The sequence below is a fragment of the Larimichthys crocea genome, chromosome III (genome assembly GCF_000972845.2).
Source record: "Larimichthys crocea isolate SSNF chromosome III, L_crocea_2.0, whole genome shotgun sequence".
Classification (NCBI taxonomy): Eukaryota; Metazoa; Chordata; class Actinopteri; family Sciaenidae; genus Larimichthys; species Larimichthys crocea.
Genome location: NC_040013.1, coordinates 41,037,403 through 41,064,077, shown reverse-complemented (window position 1 = coordinate 41,064,077; position 26,675 = coordinate 41,037,403). Strand labels below are relative to the sequence as shown.

The 26,675-nt window shown below is 38.9% G+C and overlaps 1 protein-coding gene across 2 annotated transcripts; it reads right to left on the bottom strand.

Annotated features, from left to right (window-relative positions):
• Positions 1-1,508: 1,508 nt before the first annotated feature.
• On the bottom strand, positions 1,509-25,661 carry snx2 (sorting nexin 2). Of its 2 annotated transcripts, XM_027277278.1 has the most exons (16): positions 25,317-25,661; positions 20,017-20,116; positions 19,677-19,837; positions 19,299-19,365; positions 18,409-18,452; positions 16,903-17,044; positions 16,708-16,786; positions 15,081-15,156; positions 11,722-11,835; positions 11,068-11,161; positions 10,126-10,331; positions 9,619-9,762; positions 5,901-5,912; positions 4,837-4,917; positions 4,636-4,707; positions 1,509-4,155 (listed from the first exon to the last, which is right to left on the bottom strand). In XM_027277278.1, exons 1-16 carry the CDS (start codon positions 25,413-25,415, stop codon positions 4,105-4,107), a joined length of 1,542 nt encoding a protein of 513 aa, XP_027133079.1. In that variant the 5' UTR covers positions 25,416-25,661; the 3' UTR covers positions 1,509-4,104. The 2 variants fall into 2 exon arrangements, with proteins under 2 accessions (XP_027133079.1, XP_027133082.1); XM_027277281.1 differs by lacking the exon at positions 5,901-5,912 and having other exon boundaries at positions 25,317-25,659.
• Between the last annotated feature and the right edge of the window lie 1,014 nt (positions 25,662-26,675).

The window sequence follows — 26,675 nt, the reverse complement described above, 5'->3', positions numbered from 1 at the left end:
ATATGACAGCTAGTCGATCCTGTGACAACCATAATGCAAAGTAACATACAGCCCACTTTCTGACAGCACTCTGCCTATATGCTCAGTCTGTGTGTGTGTGTGTGTGTAGTATATGCAGAGCTGATGCGAGGCCTCCTGACAGTCTGTGTGAATCTTTTCCAGTCTCAACACTCATTATCACTATGGGGTTCTGACAGACTGACTCTTTGGACAAAAAAACAAAAAAAAGGATGAGAGCCACACTTCTCACAGAACACACAGGCGATTACAGTGACAGAAGACAGGTAACAGGACAGGTGTGCAGCTAAGGATTGTCTGCCTGCGGGTCAAACTGTGTCTTACCTGTAATTAAGGATGTCTTCCAAGATCCAAGAAGGAACGACGGTTCTTGACCTTCAGTTTTCATACTATGACACCTGATCTGATCGGCAAACACCTCCGACACATTTTAACATTTCACTGCGCCCCCAGTGTACCTAAGAAAAAAATTGTTATCTTGCACAAAAGATCTTTTTACATCTTGTGAACACACAATAATAACGTGTTAATATGTTTTTTTTTATCTGCTCTTAAAAAAATAATTTTAGTTTGCAAAATTTAAAAAAAGAGTTTTCATTTTCAGGATCAAGAAAAGAAAATGCAAGACTTATAATAATAATTGCTGTCTACTGAAAACCTACATTAATAATTATAAATATAAAATAAATGGGATTGTATACTGTCACTTGAATACTGAATATCCCATATATTTGTATGATAAAAATAAAATAAACAGTATTTTTGATATAGCATCCAATGAGAAATGCACCTTAAAATGGAGCCTCATTAAAACAATAAAAATACATCTATAAAGATGAGGGAAATAAAAATAAAATTAACACTAATTGTAAAATTAAGCAGAGGAATACATAAATAAAATGTTAGTGTGATAATTATAATAATATAAATAACAGACACTAAGTAAAAGGATTTAAAATGTTTGTTTTTAGAAAGATTAGAAACATTTAAAAAGAGATCCACAGCCCTCTCAGCCTTTTGCCTTCATCTTTCATTTTTAAGTGATCTGCGTCCCCTCAAATAAAGATGAAATATACTGTTGAATAATAATAACCCAGTCCAACCATTGATGAGATACATTCCTTTATTGTAATTAAAGTTCTCAAACATTTGTTCTGCCGCGCTGCAGGAATGTCACGTCAAAACCAAAAGAGTTTAAAAAATCTGTCCAGATAAAGCATTTCATCAATGATGAAAATGAAAAAAATAAAATAAAATCAACTGAAATATTCTCAACCATTGCACTTAATTGGGCGGCAAAAACGTACTGAAATATTCTCAACCATTGCACTTAATTGGGCGGCAAAAACGTGAAATAAAACATTGAATAAAATTAAAAAGGTAGCAATCAACACAGTGTAATATGATTTAAGATTGAGGAATAGATGGTACGAGGGCTAAAAAAAAAAAAAATATATATATTTCCAGTTTTACTTTCAACTTGAATCTAATAAGAGATGAAAATGTCAGATTTGTAGTTTCTCTGACAGATTCGGGATGTGAGATCTTCTCATAATGAAATGTGCTTTAAATTCAACAAAATGAAATCAAGAAGAGTAAAATTTGCAGTTCAGTATTTATAACTGCAGCCCTCACACTGATCAATAGGAAGAGAAACCGCCTGCAAAAATAATCCTCACAGTCTGAGGCTGCTCTCTGGACGGACACGCAGTCTGTCACCTGACAGTCACTCACTTCCTCTGCTCCTGAAACTACCCGGACACTCTGAATTTTGGCTTCAGTTCAGTCTCCTTCAACAGAAAATCCTTCCTCTGCAGCGAAAACTGCTCGTTAACATCACAAGCTGCCGAAACTGAAAGTGCTAAAGACGCTAAGAAGCAATCTTTAATTTCCAGTTAAATTTATTAAACCAAAATTCAAAACATCAAAGTCTCTCCTCTTTGAGGAAAAGAGATAAGAAGAAAAACATCAAGGTACTGTTCGAAGTTTTCATGTTCAGTTCTGAACTGCTGCTCAGTTCTTGTTGACTGTTGATTTGAACTGCATGATCGAACACATTATCTAAATGAAGTACTGAATTACTAATGAAGACTTTTCCTTGGACGTGGAGCTGCTTCCCAAACTAGATCTGGAACCCCTGTCAGGAGTGTTTTAAGTGTGGAGTAAGACTTAGCTACACACTGTTTTAACAATACCTAGACATAATGGTATCTTATTTTCATCTGACTGCAGCAGTGAACTGAACCAGAAAATGACAGTCAGAAAAATGTTGCCTTCACTGACGATCATACAGCAACAAAATAAGAAAGAAACAAAAATAAGGTCTTTTGTTTTGAAAGGCATGAGGGGAAGTGAGAGGACTGAACAGGTGACAGGAAGTACAAGACACAAAACAGGGAAGGATGCAGTCAGTCGTCCTTCATCACTGACCCTGGATCAGTTTCACAGCTCACGTTCCAAACTTCAAAATAAAACCACAGACATTCTAACTTAAAGTTTATTTGGGAGATTTTTAGTGGAGAAAAGTTCCCATTTTGTCCCCACCTGCTGCTCTGTTCTTTAAAAAGAAAAAGAAAAAAAAAAAAAAGCTGCTAGCACTGTTGGCATAACAACAGGTAGTGCTGGATAAAAAAAAAATAAAAAAAAAAGGTGAAAAGGAGAAAATCAAAGGTTGCAAGGCTAGAAGTCAGCAGGACACATCCAATGAGAGAGCTTCAAATTCTGTTGCTGGGGAAGGAAATGGTAGAAGTTACAGTTTTGCATTTTTTTTAAATGTGCTTCAACTGACTCTAACCTTCTCCAGAGCAACTGCCACGGCTACTGTATTATTTAGGAACAATGTATGGAAGCCTTTTCTTGCCAGGAAAACAAGATAAAATGAAAAGTCAGGAATGATTAAATATATAAATCTTATGCCACGTGCAAACACTATGATGAATCTGAGAGTGACGGATCATTCTTGACCTTGGGAACATTTATCTGGATAACGTTAAGTCCTCCGATTTAGCATTTCTACGCAGAATACAAAGATTGTATTGATTGAAATTGTTTTAAAGACAATATAATATAGTTCCAAGTCAGGTTTTTGTCGACAATTATAACTTAACTCCCATTAAGACATATTATATATTATTACAACTCTGTTTGACTGTATTTTCTTTTATTATAATCCATTTATGCCTCCAGGTATTGGTACTCATACTAAGGATTACAGTTGTTCCAAATTATGAATAAACACTTATATCAGATTACAACTAGAGTGTTCTCCTTTATTTTTATACACTGCATATAAATGTTAAATCAGGGGACATTGTAAAGTCATGTTTTTTGTCTAAAAATGTAATTGTTAGACTTAATGTATCATAATTTTGACTTTAGTTCTTCACTAAAACTGTACCATAATCCAAGCTATCACATCGTTTTGACTTTCTCTGATCTGAACCACTTTTATTTTGATCATTTCTAACTTTTCATCTTTTTCCTTTCTATGGTAGGAATGTGCTTCCATACATTCAACAGGTCAGAACACTGAGGTTATTCTTAAAAATAAAGGCAAATACCCTCAACACACTTCTCCACTCACCCATTCATGTAATGTCTGCTGAAAAAGTAAGTTCACCAAGTGCTCAAGTTGTAAAAACCACCATGTTAGAATGTGTTTGTGTGCAGAGGAGAGGTCATAACTCATGCTGCATTCATGTCATACAGGATTCTGAGCTTTGGAAAATAATAATCATTACAGGTTTCAGATTACAAAAAAATTCCACATGGGAACTCAGATTTTTTGTTGTTATAATTGTGATGGCATCAGTCAGGGAAACAACAGCGACTCTCTCAGGACGTGAACGCAGCAGAGTTCAGCAGGAGGAAAAGAGGAAGAGCAGAAGGTGAACTGTGAATTCAAGAGAGTTTTGTTTTTGATTTTTTTTTTAACTGCAGAAAAGTCCCTCTGATTCGCTGCCTCACTTTTCTTTTTCACTCTGGGCATAAACTGGAGGATGAGGGTGACCCAGGAGGACAGGTGCATTATGGGTAGAGTAGTTTGACCAGAGCCAGTCAGGACTGTCTGTTGTGTATGTGTGGACTCTATGAGATGGCCTTGGCCTCGGGTAAGAAGGCATCCCAGTATTTTATCAGCTGCAGTAGAAAAAGAAAAAGATTTGCTTTAGTTACAAATCTTATATGAAAAAAATCTTCTGAGACTATGGAAGTTTGTGGCTGCCAATATTACAAATGAAATCATTGAATCTAAGTGAACCTTGTGTGCACGTGATGTATTTTGAAATGATGTGTGAAAATATATAATTTATATATAATATAATTAATGCATTGACAAAGAATTTTCAGTGCACTCCTAAACATAGCACTGCTATGAATGCAAAATGGAAATTTTGTTTTATGTATAAATCATTTCCTAATTCTAGATAATTCCAAAAGAAGAAATCGTATAACATCCAAATTGATTAATTCGATTTTAATATGGGCAGCCGTAGACTTCCATAAAACGAGAGTCATCCTTGTTTATATTGAACTATTATGCTAAATTACATACAACAGTATTGTAATATATAAATGTAAAGATAAAAAGAATAGTGATAATATTGTTATTTTGTATACCTGCTGTTGTGTCTGAACCAGTGACTCCAGATATTTGATAATGATCGTTTTAAAGTCCTTCACTCTCTCTTTCTGTTGGAAAAAAACAAACGGCTAAAAGTCAGACATATATTTTCATGTTTTAATATACAGAGAATTTCAGGTACCTGACATCAACAGATGAACATTTAATTTATCCATCCATCCATCCACCCATCTCACCTCAAACCTACTGACTTCTTTGCGTATGGTTTTGGAGATTTGTTCAAAGTCTCTCTCTCCTTGCTGGACCTTCCCTTCCAGCTGAAACACACATACACAAAGAAGGACAAGGATAATTATGATTTGCATTTCATATCCGCATTTTGCATTCCTGTTCCCAGCAAGGTGTCTTGTTGGTCTGTTTGGATATTTTGATTTATAAATTCTCAGCTGTAAACTCAACAAATCCTGAACACCTAAAGATTTTTACAGATGTTGGACTTTAAAGATTCAGCAACAACAAAACAAACTGTGCACACTGTATGACTTTAAAGATCATGGCCCAAGTGATATTAAATGTTCAAAGCGGATAATGATTACATTTTTTGGGAGTCTAAAAACGTTTAAAAGATTTAATAATTTAGTAATCAAGAGATAATTAATTGAATCAAATAATGAGCATTGCATGTATTTCCATCCCTGTAATGAACTGGCTGAACAGTGTTAATACTTGGAGTTTAGAGAAAGCTTGTTAATTGAAGTTATTGCTATTTACTGAACTAACACAACAACTGCCTGATTAAATGAGTCTTTAAAGAGATGAAATAATGATGAATTTAATTAGCTCGAATCCCTGGTTATATGATGTTTTCATAGACAAAGACCGAAGGCTCTATCAGCCACATGGATGCAAATAAAAAAAAACTTTGTTTGACTTGATGATCTGTCACATGAAAGGGTTTGTCTGATTTTAAGTTTCACGTTAGAATTTGGACACATTTTCTGCACTGATGTTCAGAAAAAAAGATCAGAATTATTTAATATTCCAAAGTGAACATTTCAGAAATTCTGACCTAATCTGACAAACTAATTCATGTGACGCTGAACTGTTTGACAGGAGGAGAAATGGACAAATGAATGGCATCATGAAAATATTCAACAAAACAATTGATATGAGAACCAAACAGTACAATGAGGCAACTAAAGAGTGTAAAGCAGGCAGTAAGGCAGGTGGACATAGAGGTGCAGACAGACAGACAGACAGACAGACAGACAGACAGACAGACAGACGGGGCAGGTCCTACCTCCTCAATCTCCTGGTTGCAGGAAGGCATGGCAAGGAAAATGCAACAAAATTTAAGAGGCAAGAAAAAATGTTCAGAGCTTCCAAAATCATAGAGGAAGATCCAGAGACATGAGCAAATAAAATCACCAACCAAAAGGAAAAGTCCTCCCTGAAACACCATGAAACGAGCCGAGGCGTTACCTGGATGAGATATCTAATATTTCTGAAGCCACAAGAGCTGAGAACAAACACTTCCTTTGCACTTTCTGAGTACAAACTCAATCTGAAGTAAATATTTATTGTTTTGTGCTGTTCTATGATCAGATGTTACCTTTAAATCAACATTTTGTTCAAGTTATATTATATTATTTTATTTTGGCTTAGTCTGAGTTGAGACATTGAGAAAGTAATAGAAATGGCGTGCTTTGATTTAGTTGTAGAGCCAGCTTCTGATCTAATCACAATGACATCATCAATAATTATCATAAAATTATTTCTAATTTGTAAGGTTACTCTGGCTTCAGCACACCACACTGACGAGCTACAGCAAAGGCTCAAAACTCAAAATTCCCAGTGGGTTTAAAAATACATCCAACACTAGGTGGAGACCTTGCATGCCAGGAGACAGCAGCACATATACTGTATTTACTGTATTTTTTTATTTTATTTCTTACTCTTAAAGTACTAGCTCTGTGAGCAGGAATAGCTAAATGTAGACGTTTACATCAAAAATGAGCTTTTTTTTTTTGTAAATATGACCAATGATATACAGTCGTTAGAAGTGTATCTGACGACGGAGCATGCCAGGAGGACTTTTAAGAGTCTAAACAGCTACTTTAACCCCCAAGATCATCGATCAAGAGGCATGAACATTTTGTAAACGTTTATATTAATTTGGAAATTATTCCTTTAATTGTTCTTTTTTTTATGTTTTTTTTTTCCCTTGGTCTGCACATTTTCAGATTTAAGCATTCTGAGACTAAATAATATTCGTATCTTCCTTTAAAAAACAAAAACAAAAAAACAACAACTTTAAATTACAAAACATAAAAAAAGACTTCAGGTCCATAAATTCCCTGAAAGGTTAGCTCTGATTTAAGTCTGGTCTATCATCTAGAAGATAAATGACTTTTATTGACACATTTTGGAGGATTTCTATGAACAAAACAGTGTACAGACAGCAGCAGACTCACAGCAACAGCAACCCTGCCTGTTGTTTCTGTCTGGTGCCCACAGGGGGCAGTGTGGTTCAATAATGTGACAGACCCTAAACACACCACTGTGTTTTAAACCACTGAGCTGTGGGAAGTTTGATTTAGTGCTGAACCACAGTCCTCAGTTAAGATAATTAGAATTTTTTTGCTGTGCTTACTTTAATTTACCGACTGAGTTTACTACTTTAGTGAAGAAAGATTTTAAGTTACTAAGTCCTGCTTTGTAATTTTAATTGAGTAAAAGTACAAAAGTATTAGCATGACAATATAAACAAGTTAAAGTTGTGTCTTAATACAAATTAAATGTACAATATTTGCCTCTGAATTGTAGTAGAAGTACAGAGAATGAAATATACAAAATTGTACTTATATTTACATAGGGGGCAAATGCAACAGATGTAATGTATATAAGGTACCTGACTGAAGCCAGTTTATTAACAAATGACATGAGAGACAAGATATAATGGATTACAGTGCGTGCATGTGTCCGAGTAGGAAATTAGCTTGCTCAGTGTGGACCTGGTCTCAAATGCTCCCTCGTACTTATCTCATTTTTTGTTACTGTGAGGAGGATAACAGATATGTTTGTCCAGGGAAAAGGAAAACATCATGACACAAGCAGCAGCGAGGCAGCAGGAAAGAAGGCGGCTGAGGAGTTTCTGCTGCTTTCACAGGAGGAGGACGTTCACACATTCCCCACGTCCTCTGCCAATCGTTCCCACACAAATTTCTTGTGGACCTTTAAAAAGGTTCATGTGCACAGAATCACTCTTTCCCTTCAGATCATGGACTATAAATGTATGTACAGTGTGAAGAGGTCTGGTCTCCAGCAGTGACGTGTTGTCTGTAGCAGCGGCTCACCAGGTTTCCAACAGCAGCAGCGTGAAGTAAAACTCTTTTCTCTTTTTTTGACTTTTTTTTTTTTTTTAGAAAAAGCCGCTGTGTGTTTTCTGTTGGCTGTTGTCAAGGCGTGAACCAAAACCCGACTCCTGACAGGCGGCAAAACTCATGTCGGCTCCAAATAAATGTTGGTTGTAACTCTACTGCGATCTGTCCTCGTCTGCAGCTTCTGACAGCTTCCCCCACTTCCCAACACCCCACATCTGACAGCTCCTCTGCTCTAATACCAGACCCCCGACCATGCCCACTGTATGTGTGTGTGTGTGTTGTATCCTGAGAGAGAGGATGAATTTGTGTGGTGACAGCTTGAACAGACGCTCTAATAAAGTACTTTTCTACTCTCTCCTGCTCTTGTTTGTCGTACTGAGTTCATGTGAAGTCTGCAGACTGAAAGAAAACAAGATTTTTATACCAAAAAAAGTTTTCACATGACTGAGCAGTGGAGGTGCGCTCGTTTTATCTGACTGGACACACCAACAACCTCAGCGAAAGGAGAGTCATTCCCGGGAGCAACATTTAACTTGATTAAGTAAAACTAGATTTTGAGCCATAAAGCGTATAAAATGTATTATAATTACACTCATAAAATGCTAAAAAAGTGCACAGTTCATTTTTCAAAGGCTTCAAGAACAATAATGTTCATGATTATAGGGTGTAATGAAGGCAATCATCAGATGTCAGAGCAATAACCTGCAACATTAGTTTCTTAAGTGGCCGATGTGATTCAGTGCCCTCCAACATCGTTTTTTGTTTTTTTTATCTGATTAAAGGCAAATATCATCATTCATTTGGACTTGTGTTTGTGTTCACGTGATGAATGCAAGTGCTTTTGGTCTCACCATCTCATAAAAAAGAGTTAGTGTGTACACCATTAGCACAGCAGCTTTGCCGGGAAGGATAGGTTTTTAAGGCCCGGGGACGGGGAGTGATGCCAGAATGGGCACCGGAATCAGAACCAGTAGAGCGGGCAACGAAGCCAGGCTCAGAGGAGACGATGAAGCAAGAAGCTGCTAGACAAGAGCAAATCTGTGACTGGCTTTCAGTCGTTGGTGAGAGCTTTGTGAAATAAAAAGGCTGAAAGACAGACGCCGAGCTGGGCTGACTGCTGTTGGACTAGTAAGCAATGCCAGCTTGGCTGTTAGCAAAGTTGTAGATTCACTAGCTTTTAAAATACACATGTACGCTCTGAAACTTACTATTATTACTTATTTACTAATATTACATTACTGTCTAACAATGCTGCATCATCTTTATTACCACTTTCTTATTTATTGTTGCTTAAATGTTAGTGAAAGTGAAAGATTATACGCCATGTAATTTATTTCAAAGTTTAGTTTAGAGTGACTGTAATCTATATTTCCAGAAATTAATATTACGTGCCCATTCAATCAAATAAAATGAACCATTATTAATCTACAGCAATTTATTTAATTGATTTTGGCCCATTTCAGCAACTCCGTGCACACTGAACACGATATATATGAGGCTAAATCGAAGATTTAATTGAATTTAACCACAGTACTTTCATTACTGTTTCTGTCTATATTCATCCATCTATCTTTCTGGCCATTCATCCGTCTCTCTGTCTGTCTGCCTGTCTGTCTGCCTGTCTGTCTGTCTCACCTCTTTGATCTCGTCTTTGGCCTGCTGCAGTTTGTCTGGTTTGTTGGTGCACTGCAGTTTGGCTTCAGCTTCTCGTTTCTTCTGCAGGAGCAACTGACTGTCTTGCCACTTTTGCCACGTCTTCATACGGTGGTCAAACACACCCTGCAAACACACGCACATAGTTTAATAAACACTAATTGTCCTAGAAATACTCACAATATTAATAAATAACTCTGAACAAAGACCCTGAAACTTCAAAAAATCAGTTTCCGATTACAAGATATTATTTATCAGATCATTTGAGATCATTTAATGTAACTAAAATACCTTTATTCAAGTTTTATTATGAACCACAAACAGTGTTTTCTTTTCAGGGATGCTGAAAAGAGGAGTACTGAAGACGGAAAATGTTTTCCTCTGTTACAGAAGCTGCAGGTTTTATTTAGTTGATTTGACTTCATGATGAGAAGTCGTTAAACTGACTACAAAAATGAAGGAATGAGTAATAAGCAGACACAGTCGTACCTTGACGGCAGTAATGAGGCGGACGTAGTCACCCAGTAACTCTGAGAACAGGTAGAAGTCTGCGTTGGCCTGGTCCTGGTGCAGCTGGTCGATCTTTTCCTCCACTTCGGCCAGTTGGGACAGAGCTCGGGACAAGGCTGTGTGGTCCTCGCTGTTCCCCAACATGGCCGCCGACTTGGCGAACTGCGCCGTGTTCACTGACAGCTCTGGAGAAGAGACGACAGAGGAAATTTACTTAACTATTTAAAAAAAAAAACAACAATTATTAATTTGTAAATCCAGCTTCTGTGGAAATATAATTAATATTAATTATATCAAACAAACAACAACAGAAAGTTGAATAACAAACATTTTTCATAGTTTGAATGTTTCTACTGCTATAAGAAGTCTTCACTCCCTGAAGTAAAACCTGATCTGTCCACCTTCATGTGACACGTGTGACTTAAAGGTCAGGTCAGTCAGAAAGATACTGCAGTTTATCTCTTAAGTCTCATTCTCAGGTCGTCAAAGTGGCTCAGAGTGAGCTACACAACACAACAGGTGGCATGCTGCGAATCTTCAGTCCACCAACCCAAAGTGTCAGTATTTGATATCTGGGGAATGAAACTGAACAATCTACAAATTACACTATCTCCTGCATAATTCAAGTGAATTGTGTTACAGCTACATGAAACATCACTGTCGAGGCAAATGCAGCAGAAGCAGTGGTTGGAAGCAAGCATTATTAATTAATTTTTTTGCAGATTTTCTGAGAATTTGGTCAATATTTGCTCACCATTTGGATGGAAGCGTGATTAGAGTAATGTTTCATGGTGTAATAGCGACACTGTATTTTCTGTATATGTGAACAGAAAGCTAATAGCTGAACCTGATCCTTCGGAGCAACCACGAAATCCTCAGAGATCAGGAAATAATTACAAGCACACACACTGGGCATCGTACCTTTCCTGTGACAGACCAGAGACTCCACACTGGCATGAAGTTTCCTCAGCTGAACGTCCAGATTTTCAAAATGCTGCTGCTTCTCCTCAAACCACTGACACACACACAGATGGCAGTTCAGTCAGAGCATCAGTTAAGCTAAGCTAAATTGTGTCAACTAAAATAATCTTTCATTATTCAGTAATCATCTCTTTGTTTTTGTCATATTTCCAATCGTCCTTCTTTCCCTTTATACCTACTGCCTTGTTTCTATCCTCTTTCTTCCTCCCTACTTCCTTATTCCTATGTTTCTTTTCTTCCTCCCTTCTCATTTTTTGTTCTCTTCTTTCCATCTCCCCTAATTCCTTACTTCATCCTTCTTTCGTCCTCTCCTTCCCCCATCACTACTTCCTTAGTGCATATTGCCTTCCTTTTTTCCTTCCCATCTTCATCTCCCTCATTTCCCCTTACTTTCTTCCTGACCAAGGCCCACTGTTTGCAACACTTCCATCCTTTCATATTTAATCTTTCTCTGCTCCTATACTTCCCGTTATTCATCCAATCTTACTGAGACCTCATTCTCTCTTCTCTTCTTCCCTGATATCCACTATTCTCTTCCTGTACATCCTCCTTCCATCACTCCCCTCAACCCTCCATCTCCCCTTCTTTACGCACAGCGTCTGACTCGTTCATCTTGATGGTCATCTTGTTGACGGCATCTGCAGCCTTGTTGACCATTCGGAGAAGTCCGGCACTGCTCAGAGCCTGAGTGCTGACCGCCCGCGGCAACTGGACAACGGAGAAAGAGACAAACACAGACAGGCATTTGATGAATATACGTTCATATACGTTCTCCCTTAAACCTCAATACTGTTTTTATTAAAACATTATTTCCAGTTGCTTTGATCAATTAAACTAAAACACTTCTTGCACCGATGTTTCACATCACAAGTCTTCCAGTGGTTTAAGGGGCATAATCCCACCTGTTTCTGCTTCAAGCTTTACAAAATCTTCAGGAAAATATGACAAATCTGTAAAAGTGTAAATGTTTATTAAAATTACCAGGTGAGCTTTTATAGTACTGATAATTCCACCTGAACTTTATTAGAGAACAGTCATTATTAGTTTGTAGTTGGTCATTAATTCAGGCCCAGCTTTTATAGGAGGATTTATAGTCATGTTATAATATCACTCTCCTCCTTTCTCTCTTTCATTTTATAATTTGCTTTTCACTTTAATCTTTTTCTCTTTCTGTATCCACTTCTTTGACTCCTTGCCGTTGTTTTCTTTCTTTGTCGCTCACTCATTTTCTGATTGCTTCCAATAACCTTTTTGCAAACATCCATTTATCCAATCTTCAGTTTTCTTCATCTTTTGATTTAATTTACATTTCTTTCCAGTCTCCTACAGTTTTCTCTTTAATTAGCGCTTTCATTTTCCATTTTTTATCTTTATCTCGTCAGATACTCATTTTTGATTCATAGTTTCTAAAAAAAAAAATCTCTCCATCTTTGTCTCGTGTGGGTTTCTCTTCATTTCTTGTTAATTGTTAATGTTAATTTGTTCTGTTCATCCTTTCCACCTTTCCAAGTCTTTGTCTCTGTATTAAATCTTCACTGTCCACTTTTTTTTCATCACCATGATTGTTCTTTCCTTTAATTTTTTGTTTCTTTTGCTGAATGTTGTTTCTCTTTTCTTCTTTTTTTTGTTTTTTTTTCCCCCATTTTCTGCTTTTTTCCCATCTTTCCTTCCACCTCTAAATCTATCCCAGCTTTGGCCTTTTCTCTCCTCTCCATGTGTTTGTAATGTCTCCCACGTTTCCAATCAGACTTAATGCAGCTGCTTTATGTGCAGAGCAACTTTAACAGCCGCAAAAACCAACTCAGAACCCATCGCATCACTCTGAAAACGCCTGGACGTCCATCTGAAAATAGGCTCATTTTTCTTCATTTTGGAAAAGTTTGCTTTTTTTCCTGGACATACAGGGTTTTCCTCTGATGCTGGAGGAGATTTACCCTCCCCGCCTCCCTAACCCTCCAATCTCATTTAACAGGAACGGGAGCAACCGGGGGACGGCTCGGTCCCCGGGGTCCTCACTGATGGGGGAACGAGGGTAAATGTGTGGAGGCGGGGGGGTAAAAATAGCTTTGAATTGCACCGTTCCCTCCCTCCCTCCCTCCTTCCTCCTCTGGTTGTGTTTCATTAAGCGGGCCGGACGGACCGACACGCTCGGTCAAGTGTCCGAGTGATTCATCTGTTAAATCTGTGACACAAGGCCATTTATTTTGGACCTCACGACTGCCGGCTCCTTCCCAACATAATCCCACCAGCAGTTAGGTAGATGGCAGAGAGGGTGATGAGGAGGAGGAGGAGGAGGCAGGGGAAGTTGGACAGTTTGAACCAACAAGATGAAATGTTACAGAGAATTTACTGAGAGTAGACAATAAAACAAGGAAACAGGAAACGCCGCAGGCCCTTAAACCCTAAGGCAGTTTTTAGAGGCTCTGCTTGCAGGCGCAGACTCGTTGGTTTGACCTTGTCAGGACGCTTTGCTGCATGTTGAGAAAAAGAAGTGAAGAGAAACTCAGGCACAGTTTTTTTTTTGTGCCTCTTTTGGGGGCCGGTTATTTGCTTTTACCCTCTTTGAGGCAGGGCCCAAGGCTGTCTATTAGTTATTCAGTCAGTCTGTGTGTGTGTCCAACTTCTTCATCCAGAGTGAGACGTCGCAACACTACTGGTCAGATTACGAGGACGTTATCGTGGATATTAATGGTCCTCAGAGGATGGATTATTCATGACCCCCTGACCATTGACACTCTGAACAATCCAAGCTGCTTCTGTGTGAGAGAGTGTCACACACTGGAGAACAGCAGTCAAGGTTATTGAATAAAGAGACATAATATTTTTGGAATATTCTGTGGCAGCAGTCCTGGGTCAAATCCAATTTTCCTGCTGTAGACTTCCTGTTCAGCATCAACCAGCAGCCAGACACAGTTAAGCAACCAGCTGGTGAATATAGTGGAGCATTTAGCAGCTAATGAGACAGATATTTCCCTCAGGAGTAGGTAGAGACCAAAGAGAGAGCTACAAGAGAGTGAATATTTGACTTTTATCAATTGGAGGCAAACATAGCTCGTTTCTGTTGCCCCAAAGTTGTCATGTTTAATCAATTATTCTGTGTAGAGGACAGCTGTGCAGCAGATAAAATCAACATCATTAATCACCATCATCATTAAACAGATTTCAAAAATATGTGATTCAAAACATCATCAGTCATCTGTGTTACTTTTGGACTGAAAATGAGACATCGTGCAACAATTTAAAAAAAATAATTAATCAATATAGTTCCAAGCCCTAGCATGATAAATAGATAAATCCTGGATAGTAACTATCAATTATAACACCCATATAGTTCAGCCATGTGAAGTCTCATCGTGGTGTCTTATCGCTAGTTCAGTACAAAGTAAAAAAAAGGGGCCTGATCCAAACCTTGCTGCAAATTACATCTCACAACCAAATCTGCCACACTTAGCTCCTACCTAGTGATCTAGTGTCCAGGTGAAAGTTAAACTCCAGAAATGGAAAAGGACTTCAGACCAGGGCTCAACAGTTACAGTTGCCATCCACGTTCAGCCTGGCCACGAATTTTAAGTGTTGGCACTGAGGCCTGCTTCAGACAACAGCATTCGCTTGGTCCAAGTTGTTAAAATAACAGAGCCAAACTGCAATTTATAGGTTTTGTTGATTTACTGCAGTGAAGCACTGATGAAGACGAAGAATCTCACTGATAATGCACACTGTAGTCAACTTTTAAAGGCTGACTAAACTAAATCGATTCTGTGTGGAAACAAGAAAAAAATGGAGGTCTGACTGTTCATAACATGTTTGTTGTTGACTGCCGCTAACGTGTTTGACACTTGATCAGGTACGTTCATGTTCTTTGGGTGTGGTGGGAATATTAAAAAGTCATATTGGAGTGATGTCCTAGTTTTTTCTTTTTCATAATCTTCGAGTATTTTTATTTTTATTTTTACCTCTGAGCTCTCCAGAAACTGCAGGACATCTGGATCTTTCAGCAGGATGGGATGCTTCACCGTTCTCATCAGATACCTGAAACAGAGCAAAAGGAGAAACTCATCAAAAGAAAACCTTTGCTGTTGGCAGACCTGCTAGTTAGTTATAACGCTTGGCTGACTGATACGAGGCAGCGGAGAAAGAGGTAGAAGGTGTGTATATTCAGATTTCCTAATTCAGCTTTTAGAAAAGGAAGAAAAAAATTAAAATGTGTGTCCATCAGTGTGGAGTTCTGCAGCTCTGAGATCCATCAGCGGTCACTGGCTGACCTTCCTGTCAATCAAACACCATCAGTAAAGGGCAGCAGAATGTCAGCCCCACCCACCTTTCCCCAACCTCCTCGGTATTGAACGAACACACACACACACACACACACACACACACACAGTTACATGTGTGTTGTGATAATGATGTATCTAATATTTGTGCTTTAACCTTTCGGCCCGTAAAGTACTGACCAAGTTAGTCTTTATCACAACTGAGCGCATGCACACGTGCACACACACAATTAAAGCAAACTTAATTATAATCGAGGAAGGAAAAGCACATGTGTAAATAAAGAGGGCTAAATGGAATTCAGCCATATTTATAACAAAGTTATGTTCTCTGTGCATATGTCAATAAAGATTCAAATATTGAATTAGGTCAAACTAAAAAGTTTGTGTCACTTTAAAAGCCAGAAATACACCAATCTGGGGGATGGGAAACAATAATCTCTGTTTCATTACTACATTACAGCAGTGGAAAGAAAATCAGAAACTATTTGGTCTCATATAACAGAAACATTATCTAACAATTATTTCTGCAAAAGCTACTAATTGTGTTTACTGTTTATTTTGTGGGAACAATAAAAACTAAAACCAGTAACTGATATCATTTCTCAGGTTAGACTGCCCTTGAATGCATCACATAGGAGAGATTAGAGAGCTGTCCCTGCATCAACTGTGAAAAAAAAAAAAAGAAATAAATAAAATAAAGGTAGTTCCCTTTAATTTATCATTATTATTCATATATTAAAAGACTCAGGACAGACTTTCACATGTATGCACACTCCCAGGTGCCTCCACTTCCCTCTGGTGTCAACAATGTGCAACACTTGGGCACACCCGCTACAACACACGTTCAAAGTCAAAGCTAAAAAAAACACATCAAATATGCTGTGATATTATGGTTTTAACTGACTAACATTAGCTTCCTTGTTAATGCAGACAATTAATTCATCAAGGACCTTCGGGGCTGACTGCTTTCCAGTAACCAACAACAATGATAGGTAGGGGCCTGACTGTAACTAAAGTGGGATTAGCCAGCTGGCTGTGGCTTGGCTTGGACATCAGTTGCTTGGTGGTGTTGGCTGATGGGGTGTTTGTGGTCCAATGGGTAATTTATTTTCCACCATTCAATGTTTATTACAACGTTCAGTCTTGTGTCACTGGCCTACGAGGTGTGAGCAACAGGACGGTGACTGCAGCTCACTTAACAGCCAAAGGTTTCATTATTAATAAGATATCTCTGACTTTTATATAGTGAACCTTCAGAATAAACCTGCAGCTGTGTTTTTGTGTATTTGTTGTTTTCTTCATGTCGTACCTCTCCAGTGCTGACCTCCTCTTCTCCACAAACTCGTTGGACGACTGGTCCTCCTTCCCCACCTTCACCTTGGTCATCCCTGCAGACGAGGAGACACGTGAATTATTAGTTATATTTATGAATATTTACTATTGTGTGCCTGGACCTCAGTTTGGGAACAGCGGAGAGAGTGTGACATGGACTTTACTTACTTACCCACAATGCTTTTCTCCGGTGCTGGGGGGACGATATAGCCTATGTGTAGGTACTTTGAGGCCAGTTTACTGTGTAGACCCAGAAAATCACTGAAACGCCTTTTTACTGAAAACTCATTATCCTTAAACAGAGACATGGAGGTCTGTGCGTGAGACACAAAGAGAGAGGGCAGAAAATAAAACTGAGGTCATGCAGAGGTTTTGTGCTTCTCAAATGACAGTACAGGACTGTTTTTTGTCTACAAGACAAATCGAAACATATTATGTTCACATTAATACTCGAGACTCTTCAATATGGCCACCAAAACATCAGTGCAACAGCTTTCTACATGTTTCATGTAGTAACACTGCTAGTGGTCCAGACAAAAATATCACCACAAATACATTGAGGTTCCTCAGGGGATGCATCGGACTGACTTAGATGATCTTTTCATTCTATCTTTGAGTAAACAGACAGTTTATTTTTTGAAGTAAAAGTACTTCAATACTACAGTGTAGAAATACTCTGTCACAAGTAAACATTGTGCATTCAAACATTTAGTAAAAGTACAAAGTTATCAGGATCAAAATGTACATATAAGTAAAAGTGCTCATCATGCAGGATGGTCCATTTTACAACAACTTTAATCATTTTATTGCATTATATTTACTGGTGCATTAATGTGTTCATCACTTGAATGTTGCAGCTGGTAAAGGTGGAGATGATTTTAATTCATAATTAATAACTTTATATTCTGCTGTGTAACTTATTAATTTCCACCTGGCATTAATACAGCCTTATCTTAATCATACAACAGAATTTGATTGCTGATCATATCGTGCATCATTATTCTGCATGGTAACTAAACTAACTAAAGTAACTAAAGCTGTAAATTAAATGTAGTAGAGTAAAAAGTAAGTTTCCCTTTAAAATGTAGGATAGTCTAAAATAGCAGAAAATAGACTAAAGTACAATTACCTAAAATATTTAGAGTAAATGTACTTATTTACTTAACCACTGACAGTAAGTGTTAAATGCTGAAGTTTATTAACTTAACTTCCAAAACTTGTTCACATGCATGCTAACTGTAGGTAGCATAAGATAAGATAAGATAAGATAACACAAGACAAAACACATATCTTCTGACACTAAAATGTATTTTTCAGACAGACAGCTCATAAGAAAATTTACTGTGTTTGTCTCAGCAGCTGTGCTGGTCTCTGTTGGTGTTGAATCGTCAGTCTGATTTCACTGAAAATGTTGCAGCTTAACTAACATTTAGATAACTTTGTGAACAGTCTCTGGCACAACGCAATCTGTTTATATCCACAACAATTTCAAATAAGTTTTGGAGATGTTCATCTGAGTAGTGGTAAATAAGTGTGTAATGAACGTTTCCGCCTAATGTAGCAGGCAGTTCTGATTTTCTTTATTGTCACCGCAACAAATTCTTGTCTTTATATATTAAATAGACCAATGTGAGACAAGTAAGATCATATAAAATGTACAGTTTCAAATAAATCTCACCTTGGTCGACACTTTGTAGGCCATGTATGCATTCATCCCATCACCTGGAACACACAATACACACAAAAATGACTAGTTTGCTTCAATGTCGCATCAGTGTTGGTCTATGGTATTGACATGAAGCACTAAAATACACACACACAAATACATTTTCATTTGTTTCCTCGCTATTCAAACAGCGATAACACTAAGCTCAGATATCAAACTGGTTAAACTGGTTAAATGTGTTTTCTTGGAGAAAGTGCTGCAACAGTTTTGTTTACTGTCTCTTTGTGGCCTTGTTCATATTTACATAAAGGGACTGTCAAGAAAGCTGAGTAATTAAGAGCTAAACCGTCCGCTGAATACAAAACAAATGTCCTGTACAGTCAGCTTACATCTTTATGGTTAATAACTCTCAGGACAGACTTGACCACTAAATCACCAGTGTGTCGTTTGTTCTGTCCAACACTTTAGGCTGTGACCTGCCTGTAATTACGCATTAGAGACTGCAGAGGGCATTAGCAAGGCTGCAGAGCTTCAGTGGTTACATCAATAATCCATGAGCACGATAATAAAGTACGATGAACAGTATGACTGAGCAGATCGTTGTGCTGTCACTGTCTGCTCTGCATCTTACTTCATCCATTTCAGAGTCGCTGCTTACAGAGAAAAGGTGATGTAATACATCATCTCCAGGAAGGACAATAAGAAAGGAGGGCTGATGAAAAACATAAGCACTGTCTTCCTGGCTGCTGATTAAAGGAACTAATTGGAAAACCCATTTTGTCCTATTAACTTCCCCAATAAGATTTCTCTGATCTTATTCTGCTTGAAATACAGCTCTCATTGCTCCAGGATAATCCAGGATATTCCAGGACTGTAGGGGTGTGAAATTAGTGTGTACTCACCAACTTTCTCAGGGTCAGACACTGATATGTGCATGTCAAATGAATCGCCGCCTTCCTCCTCTTCAATCTACAGAAAACGGGAACAAAACACTTTTTCCTACAGCAACATGATTTATGATGACTCTTTTCAAATAGATAAGAAGATGTGAATTTCCCCTCCGTGGATCATTAAGTTTTATCTGGTCTTATACTAACCTCACAAAATGAAATTGACATCTAATTCTACAAAACAAATTTGAAATTCTTTTCCTTTTCAGTGAGAAAAAAAAGTTTTTCTCCCCAGTTTAAAAGTAAAGAATAAACCCTCCAAGGATCTGATCGAGACGAATTAAAAAGCAATGTGTGTAAAAAATAAAAGTGGTGTGTGTGTTCACTCACCTCGTCGAAGGAGGAGTGTGTGAACATGTCGTCGTGGGCGAGGCCGAGGCGAGGGGTGATGACTGAGGTGGGAGGGGTGATGGGGGTGATGGCAGGCGACGGGCCGTCGGACAGCAGGACGTCCCTCTCTGGACTGTCCAACGAAACCTCCTCTGTTGCCTCTACGGTAGGACAGACGAAAAGAGACGCGCAGTGAGTGTGTGTGTGTTATAAAGCTGCAAAATCTATATACATATGTAAATTAAGGTGTCACGTCACATTCAGTGACTCCTTCACTGTTCAGTGTGCTGCTGTGTCCACATCGCATACTACGGTGTCAGAGATCAATGACAGTTTGTACCTGCGAACAGGTCCTCCGGATCATCATCAAACAGTGAATCCTGTTTGGGTCCGTTTGAGTTGGTACTGATGTCTTCGGCAGGTAGACTGGCTGGTCCTGACTACAAACACACACAAAAAAAATACGTCACTTCTTGTGCAGCAATAAGGGCAACCAGACAGTTTTTATGAGTAATATAAAGTTAATACTCATACTGATAATATCATAGATTATTAGTATCAAGAGATTCTTGTTAAATTATTTTGTTTATCTTTCATAGGCTCCCTTTATTGTTACGGACGTTCCAAAAAAAATTAGGATAAAATATGTGTAGGAATACAGAAATTCTTTGGTTAGTGCCAAATAAAGGTGGTGAAAATATTCTCAATACAGCATACAGATATTGATATTTTGGAAGTAAGTAATTTTTTCTGATGATCCTGTCCACAGCGGCACATAGCTCAGCTTCTGTGCTGGGACTTCAAACTGGGAATGTGCTGATGGCAATCTACTGCAGGTAAAACATTGACTATAAGTACTTCATATGACCCCACTACAAAAAACACAACTATCCCTTTAAGGTACTTTGAGGTAAGGCAATTAAAAGTAGCACATCCCCAAATTAAATATTCAACAGTGGTTGCACATGCACTTTGTCATTTAAACATCATTATTCCAGAGTATTTCACTTCCACACACTTCCTCATAGTCTTTTAACTTTCACCCCTTTACAGCAGCAGAGGAGAAGTGGAGGCAGAGCAGCGGCCACATCTGTACAGTAGCTGTGCAGACTCAACATATTCCACAGAACAAGAAGAAGAAGAAGAAGAAAATGCTTCCAGCAGCTTGTGTCATCCATCCTGCTGAACCACAGAACTTCCTGCCTGCCAGCGAGGAAACGGCCAGCTGCTCCACGAACACTGAAGGTAAAACTGATCGATCAGCAGCAGCGTGGTGCTGATCACGTGACGTCACAGCAACAGTCACAGCTCTTCCAGGCAAAGAGACTCGCAGTTCGGATCAGTAATGAGACATAGGAACATTAGAGGAAGTTTAGTGTAATCAGTCATGTTGAGTTAGCAACAAAAAATTGTTTAGTTTCAGCAGGAAACTAAGGTAGTCTGTGGATTTTATTCCAATTAAATGATGCAGAAAAACTGGATTTGTGTGATTAAAAAGGTACTTTCTACAGCACTTTTGCCCTAATAGGACCTACAGAAGGAATTGTTGATCAGCAATCAATAGTTATAATAAAGACTGGGTCGTCTGACAAAAAGAAGTTGGCATTTTGCCGTAACATCATGAAACTTTATTAGGTGATCAAATATAGCCCACATTCCTGGTAGATCACCGTGCAACGTGGATGCTGTATTTAAGCCGTTTACATGATGATTACATAGACGATTCAAATAATTGTAACTCTCCAGAGCTGTAAAATCCCTCATCTCATGGCAGTGAAAGGTGAAATGTGGACCCTAATATGAGAGCAGCTTCTTTATTTTCAAGCTCCTGCATCAGTGAAGTGCTCTCCTGCAAGGCACTAAACCATGAGCTGGTAAACAAGACAAGTTCCAAACACAACTGCAAAGAAGGAACCGAAGCTCGCAAATCAACTTGAGGATAGCCTTCTTCATCTGCATGTAGCGGTTGACAGTTACTGGATCACATGGGTAGAGTGTGTCGCAACTAACACACCCACCCACACACACACACACAAAGAAAATGTTGTGGATGTAGAAGACTGCAGAACATCTGTTAACAGTAGCAGTTTAAATATTTGAGCCATTTAACTTTCCAGATTTACATCCTGAAGAAAAGATTTCACTCACTTTATGACTTCAGAACATTTTATAATGACTGTATGAGGCCAGTTTGTGTTTTCAAGTCCACTCTGCCGAAAAGTGACACCGTTAGAAAGGTGTTTCGTAATCGGTGGTCTGTTGTTGAGCTTCTGTTACAAGCGAAAGACAAAGACCTGAATGAAACCATCACCTGCTGCTTCAAAAGCAAATTCTCAGCCTGTGTACGCGGCTGGAGTCGAGGGGGCAAAGAGGAAGAGGACGACTGAGAGATTTTAGCTGAGCAGATGAAAAGAGGAGAGGATGGAGGATGGAGTGTGGAGGAGGAAGAGAAGAGGAAATGAGTGATGATAATAAGGAGCTTCCTCCTTCCTTACTCAGCAAACGCACAGAGAGGTCAGAGGAAACACTGTGTGCACACACACATGCACACGCACACACACACACACACACACCTGAATTCAACAAAGAGTGAATAAACAAACTGGCACTAATATCTGCAATTAGGAAACGCTGATACTTTCACATATCAAATAACAAACGTGCAAATCTCTTACTGACCACATACTTCAACTGGAAACAGCTACAACAACCAGCGACATGTAACCAATCACTTAGGCCAAATCCAGATCAGAAGTCCTGAATAATTCTAAGACAAACAGATCAAAAATAAGTAAATTCATTCATCTAAAAAGGGGCTCATGTGCATGTCTGAACTACATTTCATCAGAATCTATTTAATAGTCAATGAGATATTTCAGTCTGCAGTAGTGAACAAACAGACAGACAGACTGAGCTAGAAGGTCTGCAAGAAATAGTGTAAAAAGGGAACACGAGGACACGACAGAGGAAATTCATGTGAGAGCTGAACTGGAGTGACACTAAAAAAACACAGAAAGGTGCAACTGTTATCGAGGGCGCCCTGCTGGCTTATCTGACCACATACTCACCAAACCCTGAGTTGAAGACCAAATTTATATCTGAAATGGTAGACTAAATAACGGAAACAGCTGTCGGTATAACGTCATGATTGGAGGATTTATTGCAGGACTGTTACGTTAGACTGTCTCAGTTTCAGCTAGGTTACACCTGAGAAACTGTCAACTGAATGTCTGTGTCACATTCCTGCAAAATGACACACTAAAGGAGGAAACACAAGGAGTCAGAGGTTATTAAGCACTGCACTTAACGCCAGTCCACCTTAAAGTTTAACATCCTTCATCTGTTTACTGGTCCTTGTGAAGCAGTGTGTGAGCCATGAAAACACACCCAGAACCATTCTGTTACTCACAGGGGAAGTGGTGGATGACTGACACACACACACACACACACACACACACACACACACACACAGGTCATTTACGAGTCCTGTTGTGACACCCAAGGAAGGCAATCATCACCAGGAATGAAATCCAGAGTGCTGACAGGGCAAAAAGAGAAAAACAGGCCTCTGTGTGTGTGTGTGTGTGTGTGTGTGTGTGTGTGTGTTATTGCAGCCTGGTGAGATTGTTTCTGAGCTGAAGTTACAACACATGTTAAGAGGAAACTTTTCACATAAGAAACTGTTCTAAATGTTTTGGACTTTCACTATTGTTCACCTAAATTCAAAGAAAAGAAAGAAGAAGAACAAAAACATGACCTGACGCGTCACTTCAGATGCGGTTGTTGCTGGAGATTAAATATAAAGAAGCACTTGTGTTGGTTTTCAGTCAACACAAGCACTTGTTGTCCAGTCCTTCAGACTAAAGATATTACTGGGGCTGCGTTGGTATATGTTGCTACATGTACCGATGAGACAATGAAAATTTGTGTCATTTGAGTTTGAAGACTTATCAGACGGCAAGACACTGTGCAGAGGTTTACAGCAGTACCGCTACTGCTGCTGCTCTGGAAAGTTACAATTCTTTTTTATCCAACATCAATGTGATTCGTCTTGTAGACCGTACAAATACCAATTTACCACTGGTGGTACCTAGTCATGCATATAGTTGGTTTTAGGTGAGCAAAAAAGTTATATAGATAGATAGATGTTATATTTTTACAGAACTGCTCATTGCTATTTGGCAACAAAGTCCTACAACAAGCCTGGTTGTCTTTATGGAGAACATATTAAATTAAAAACATACATCATGAAAATCTTCTGGAACCCCCCTATGTGTTTTTGTTTTGTTGTGTTCAGCAGTTTTCTGAAACTAAATGAAAAATGTGGTTTGCTGGCAGCATTACACGCCGTGTAATGCATAAGTGCCAATTACATCATGGCTACAACAACAAAAGGTGCCCAAACACAAGCCCTGTGTCACTTTGACACAGGAAGCCACATTTCATGTCCCTGTCACAGTCACTGTACATGTACATACAGTTGTTCAGCTCTCGCCTGCAGCTACATGTTTCCATTTGTTTAGCTGGATGTTTGCATCTGCAGTGTCCTGAGAATTTCTTTTCTGCACAGTGCGGAAAATATTTTGACCTAAGGTTAAATAATTAACCTGCAACCAGAATCAAAGTTCTTTGTCGACATGGACGACCAATAAAAGTTGATTTTGCTCACACAGAAGGTTTGAGAAAAATACACGGAGCTTAAACACGTTTCTAACATTTGCTGTCCATGTTTGAAAATACACGTCTGTTGTGCTGGGTAGTAAAAATCGAAGAAACATAAAAGGTGTTGCACTGTGTTCATTTCAGAAATGAAAAAGCTGTAGTTCTCTGTAATTCTTAGAAAGAACAAGGCGAGATAGATTAAGTTTTGCCTGTGCACCGTACAATAATCCAGCAACATAACATACCTCTGTAGTGTTCAGTTTTTTTCAGACTTTTGAGGCTGCAGCTTATGATGTTTATTAATTAGAAAATAACAGCATTTAACTGACATCTGCCCTATTACATTAGAATATTCGGCCACCTGTAATTGTTTTTACGCGTAAGCCAACACCGTGTTGAAACATTGTCTGGATCCTTGCTCCTTTCTGTAGCTTCCACCGTTAAAAAGGTAAAGTAAACCCACAAGAAGGATTGTGTCTAACAAAAGCAATTAAAACATCAACAACTGTCTTAAAATATGAAAACAAGGAAGAAACTTGTTGAACTGCACTTTTGGTTGTTTTTCTTTTTCTGTTTTGTTTTTTTCCCAGTCGTCCCTGAAAGCATCACCCGCACCTGTGTGACTGTCACCTGACAGCGCGAGCAAACACACCTTAGCCTGCGTTTTCGTCTGCGCAAATATGACCCTCCTCGGCTCCTGTAAGTGTCGCTTTGAAGGCCATCGTTACACACACACACACACACAGACAGCTAAACGTTTCCACGGCTGCTCTGCTGAATGATGACAGTGCACGAATGGATGAAACGGGCACACGCACCAAACCTCATTCAGAAAATTAACCCTGTTTACCGGAGCCCCCCCTCCTTTAAGTTTTCATCTGCTGTCAGCTGGAAGCATCACGCCCTGCCTGCCATGGCCTCCCTTCATCACCACCTCCTCCTCCTCCTCTGCCTCCTCCTCCTCCTCCACCACCTTACCTCCTGTGTAGCGGCCGGCTCCAGGAACAGGTCCTCCCCGTCCTCCAGCTCCTGGAAGTCGGTGTGCTCCGGCGGAGGGTGCCTGGCTGTGTCCGCCATGTTCGCGTCGTTCCCCGCTGCGATTGATGGTGATGATAGCTAACGAGCGAGCTAGCTTAGCTGACTGACACACACATACACACACAACACACACACACACCCCGACAAGACAGAGCAAACAGTCTGACTGACTGAGCGAGGGGAGGAGGAGAGGAGGCGCGGGGAGTCAGGAGGTATTCCCGGCTCCGTCATGTGACTGACTGGACTCCTGATGGAAACCAGAGAGGAGGTCTCACTCCGCCGCTCATTCCTATTTCAAGTTGAAATAATATCAGAACATGTATATGTCTGGGAAATTGTTGTTTTTACAAAAGCTACTCAGTATCTGTAAGATTTTAGGTTTTAAAACGATTTACTGAATGGATAGATGAAATTAAACCCGTGCTAAGATCTTTACAAGTACAAAACTACATCAGAGTTACAAACAGAAATAGAAAGTTATTCAAATTTAGTCAGAATAAAATGGTAGACCTTTTTTAACATGCAATAGCAGGGTCAACACAGGTGTTTTCAATGATGCCAACCAAGGCCCTGTCCCATTTAGCACAGCCTCACCCTGACTCTGTTTGACCTGAATGGATCTGAACCTTAATTGGTATCTACTATCCAATGGTTGCTGTGAAAGGTGTCTATTGAATTAGAATAAAAAATTATTTTATTATTTTAACTATTTCATGTTCTTGCAGACAGCAGTCAAGCGGTCGTAGGCTAGAACGTCCTTAGATCTCAGGCTCCCTCTAACAGTGTTCATAAGTTATGTATGAAAACATATTTACAAAGAGTGCTGCAGCTAAAATATGGAAATAGAAAAATAGAATACTTTGGTAGCCAGGTGAGTAAACTGAAGATGTCTAAAGAAAGGACAAAAAACTTTTGTAGTAAGTCACAGATTTATTTGTGGGGTGCTGTTTCGTTGGAGGTGTTCACCACAAAATGACATAATAAAACACAATAACATAATGAAATGACAGGATAATGATGACTGGAAGTAAAATAAACTCAGAGTTGAATAATGTTTGTTCATGCCAGTGATTACGTGTTTTTTCTGTTTGGACAAAGGCTGCTTTGTTATTTTCTAGTTGCTTTAATAAGCTAATTTATTTATGATTTTGTATTCATGTGTGTCAGCATACAGTGTTCTTAACTTCAGACTTCATGTGAAAAATGTACGTGTATCACTAAACAACAGTGGAATTGAACTACATTTACATAAATGCTGTACAGCAGTGTAAGCGGGTATATATTTCTACTCTTCTACAC

What these genes read in the sequence shown, in the direction of transcription:
- snx2 (XM_027277278.1), bottom strand. Translation starts at nt 25,415, where the DNA reads ATGGCGGACACAGCCAGGCACCCTCCGCCGGAGCACACCGACTTCCAG. An exon ending in GTCTGACCCTGAGAAAGTTG is followed by an intron (nt 18,453 to 19,298) that starts GTGAGTACACAC and finishes TGTGTGTTCCAG; the next exon opens with GTGATGGGATGAATGCATAC. An exon ending in TCTGGTCTGTCACAGGAAAG is followed by an intron (nt 10,332 to 11,067) that starts GTACGATGCCCA and finishes TCTCTTCTCCAG; the next exon opens with AGCTGTCAGTGAACACGGCG.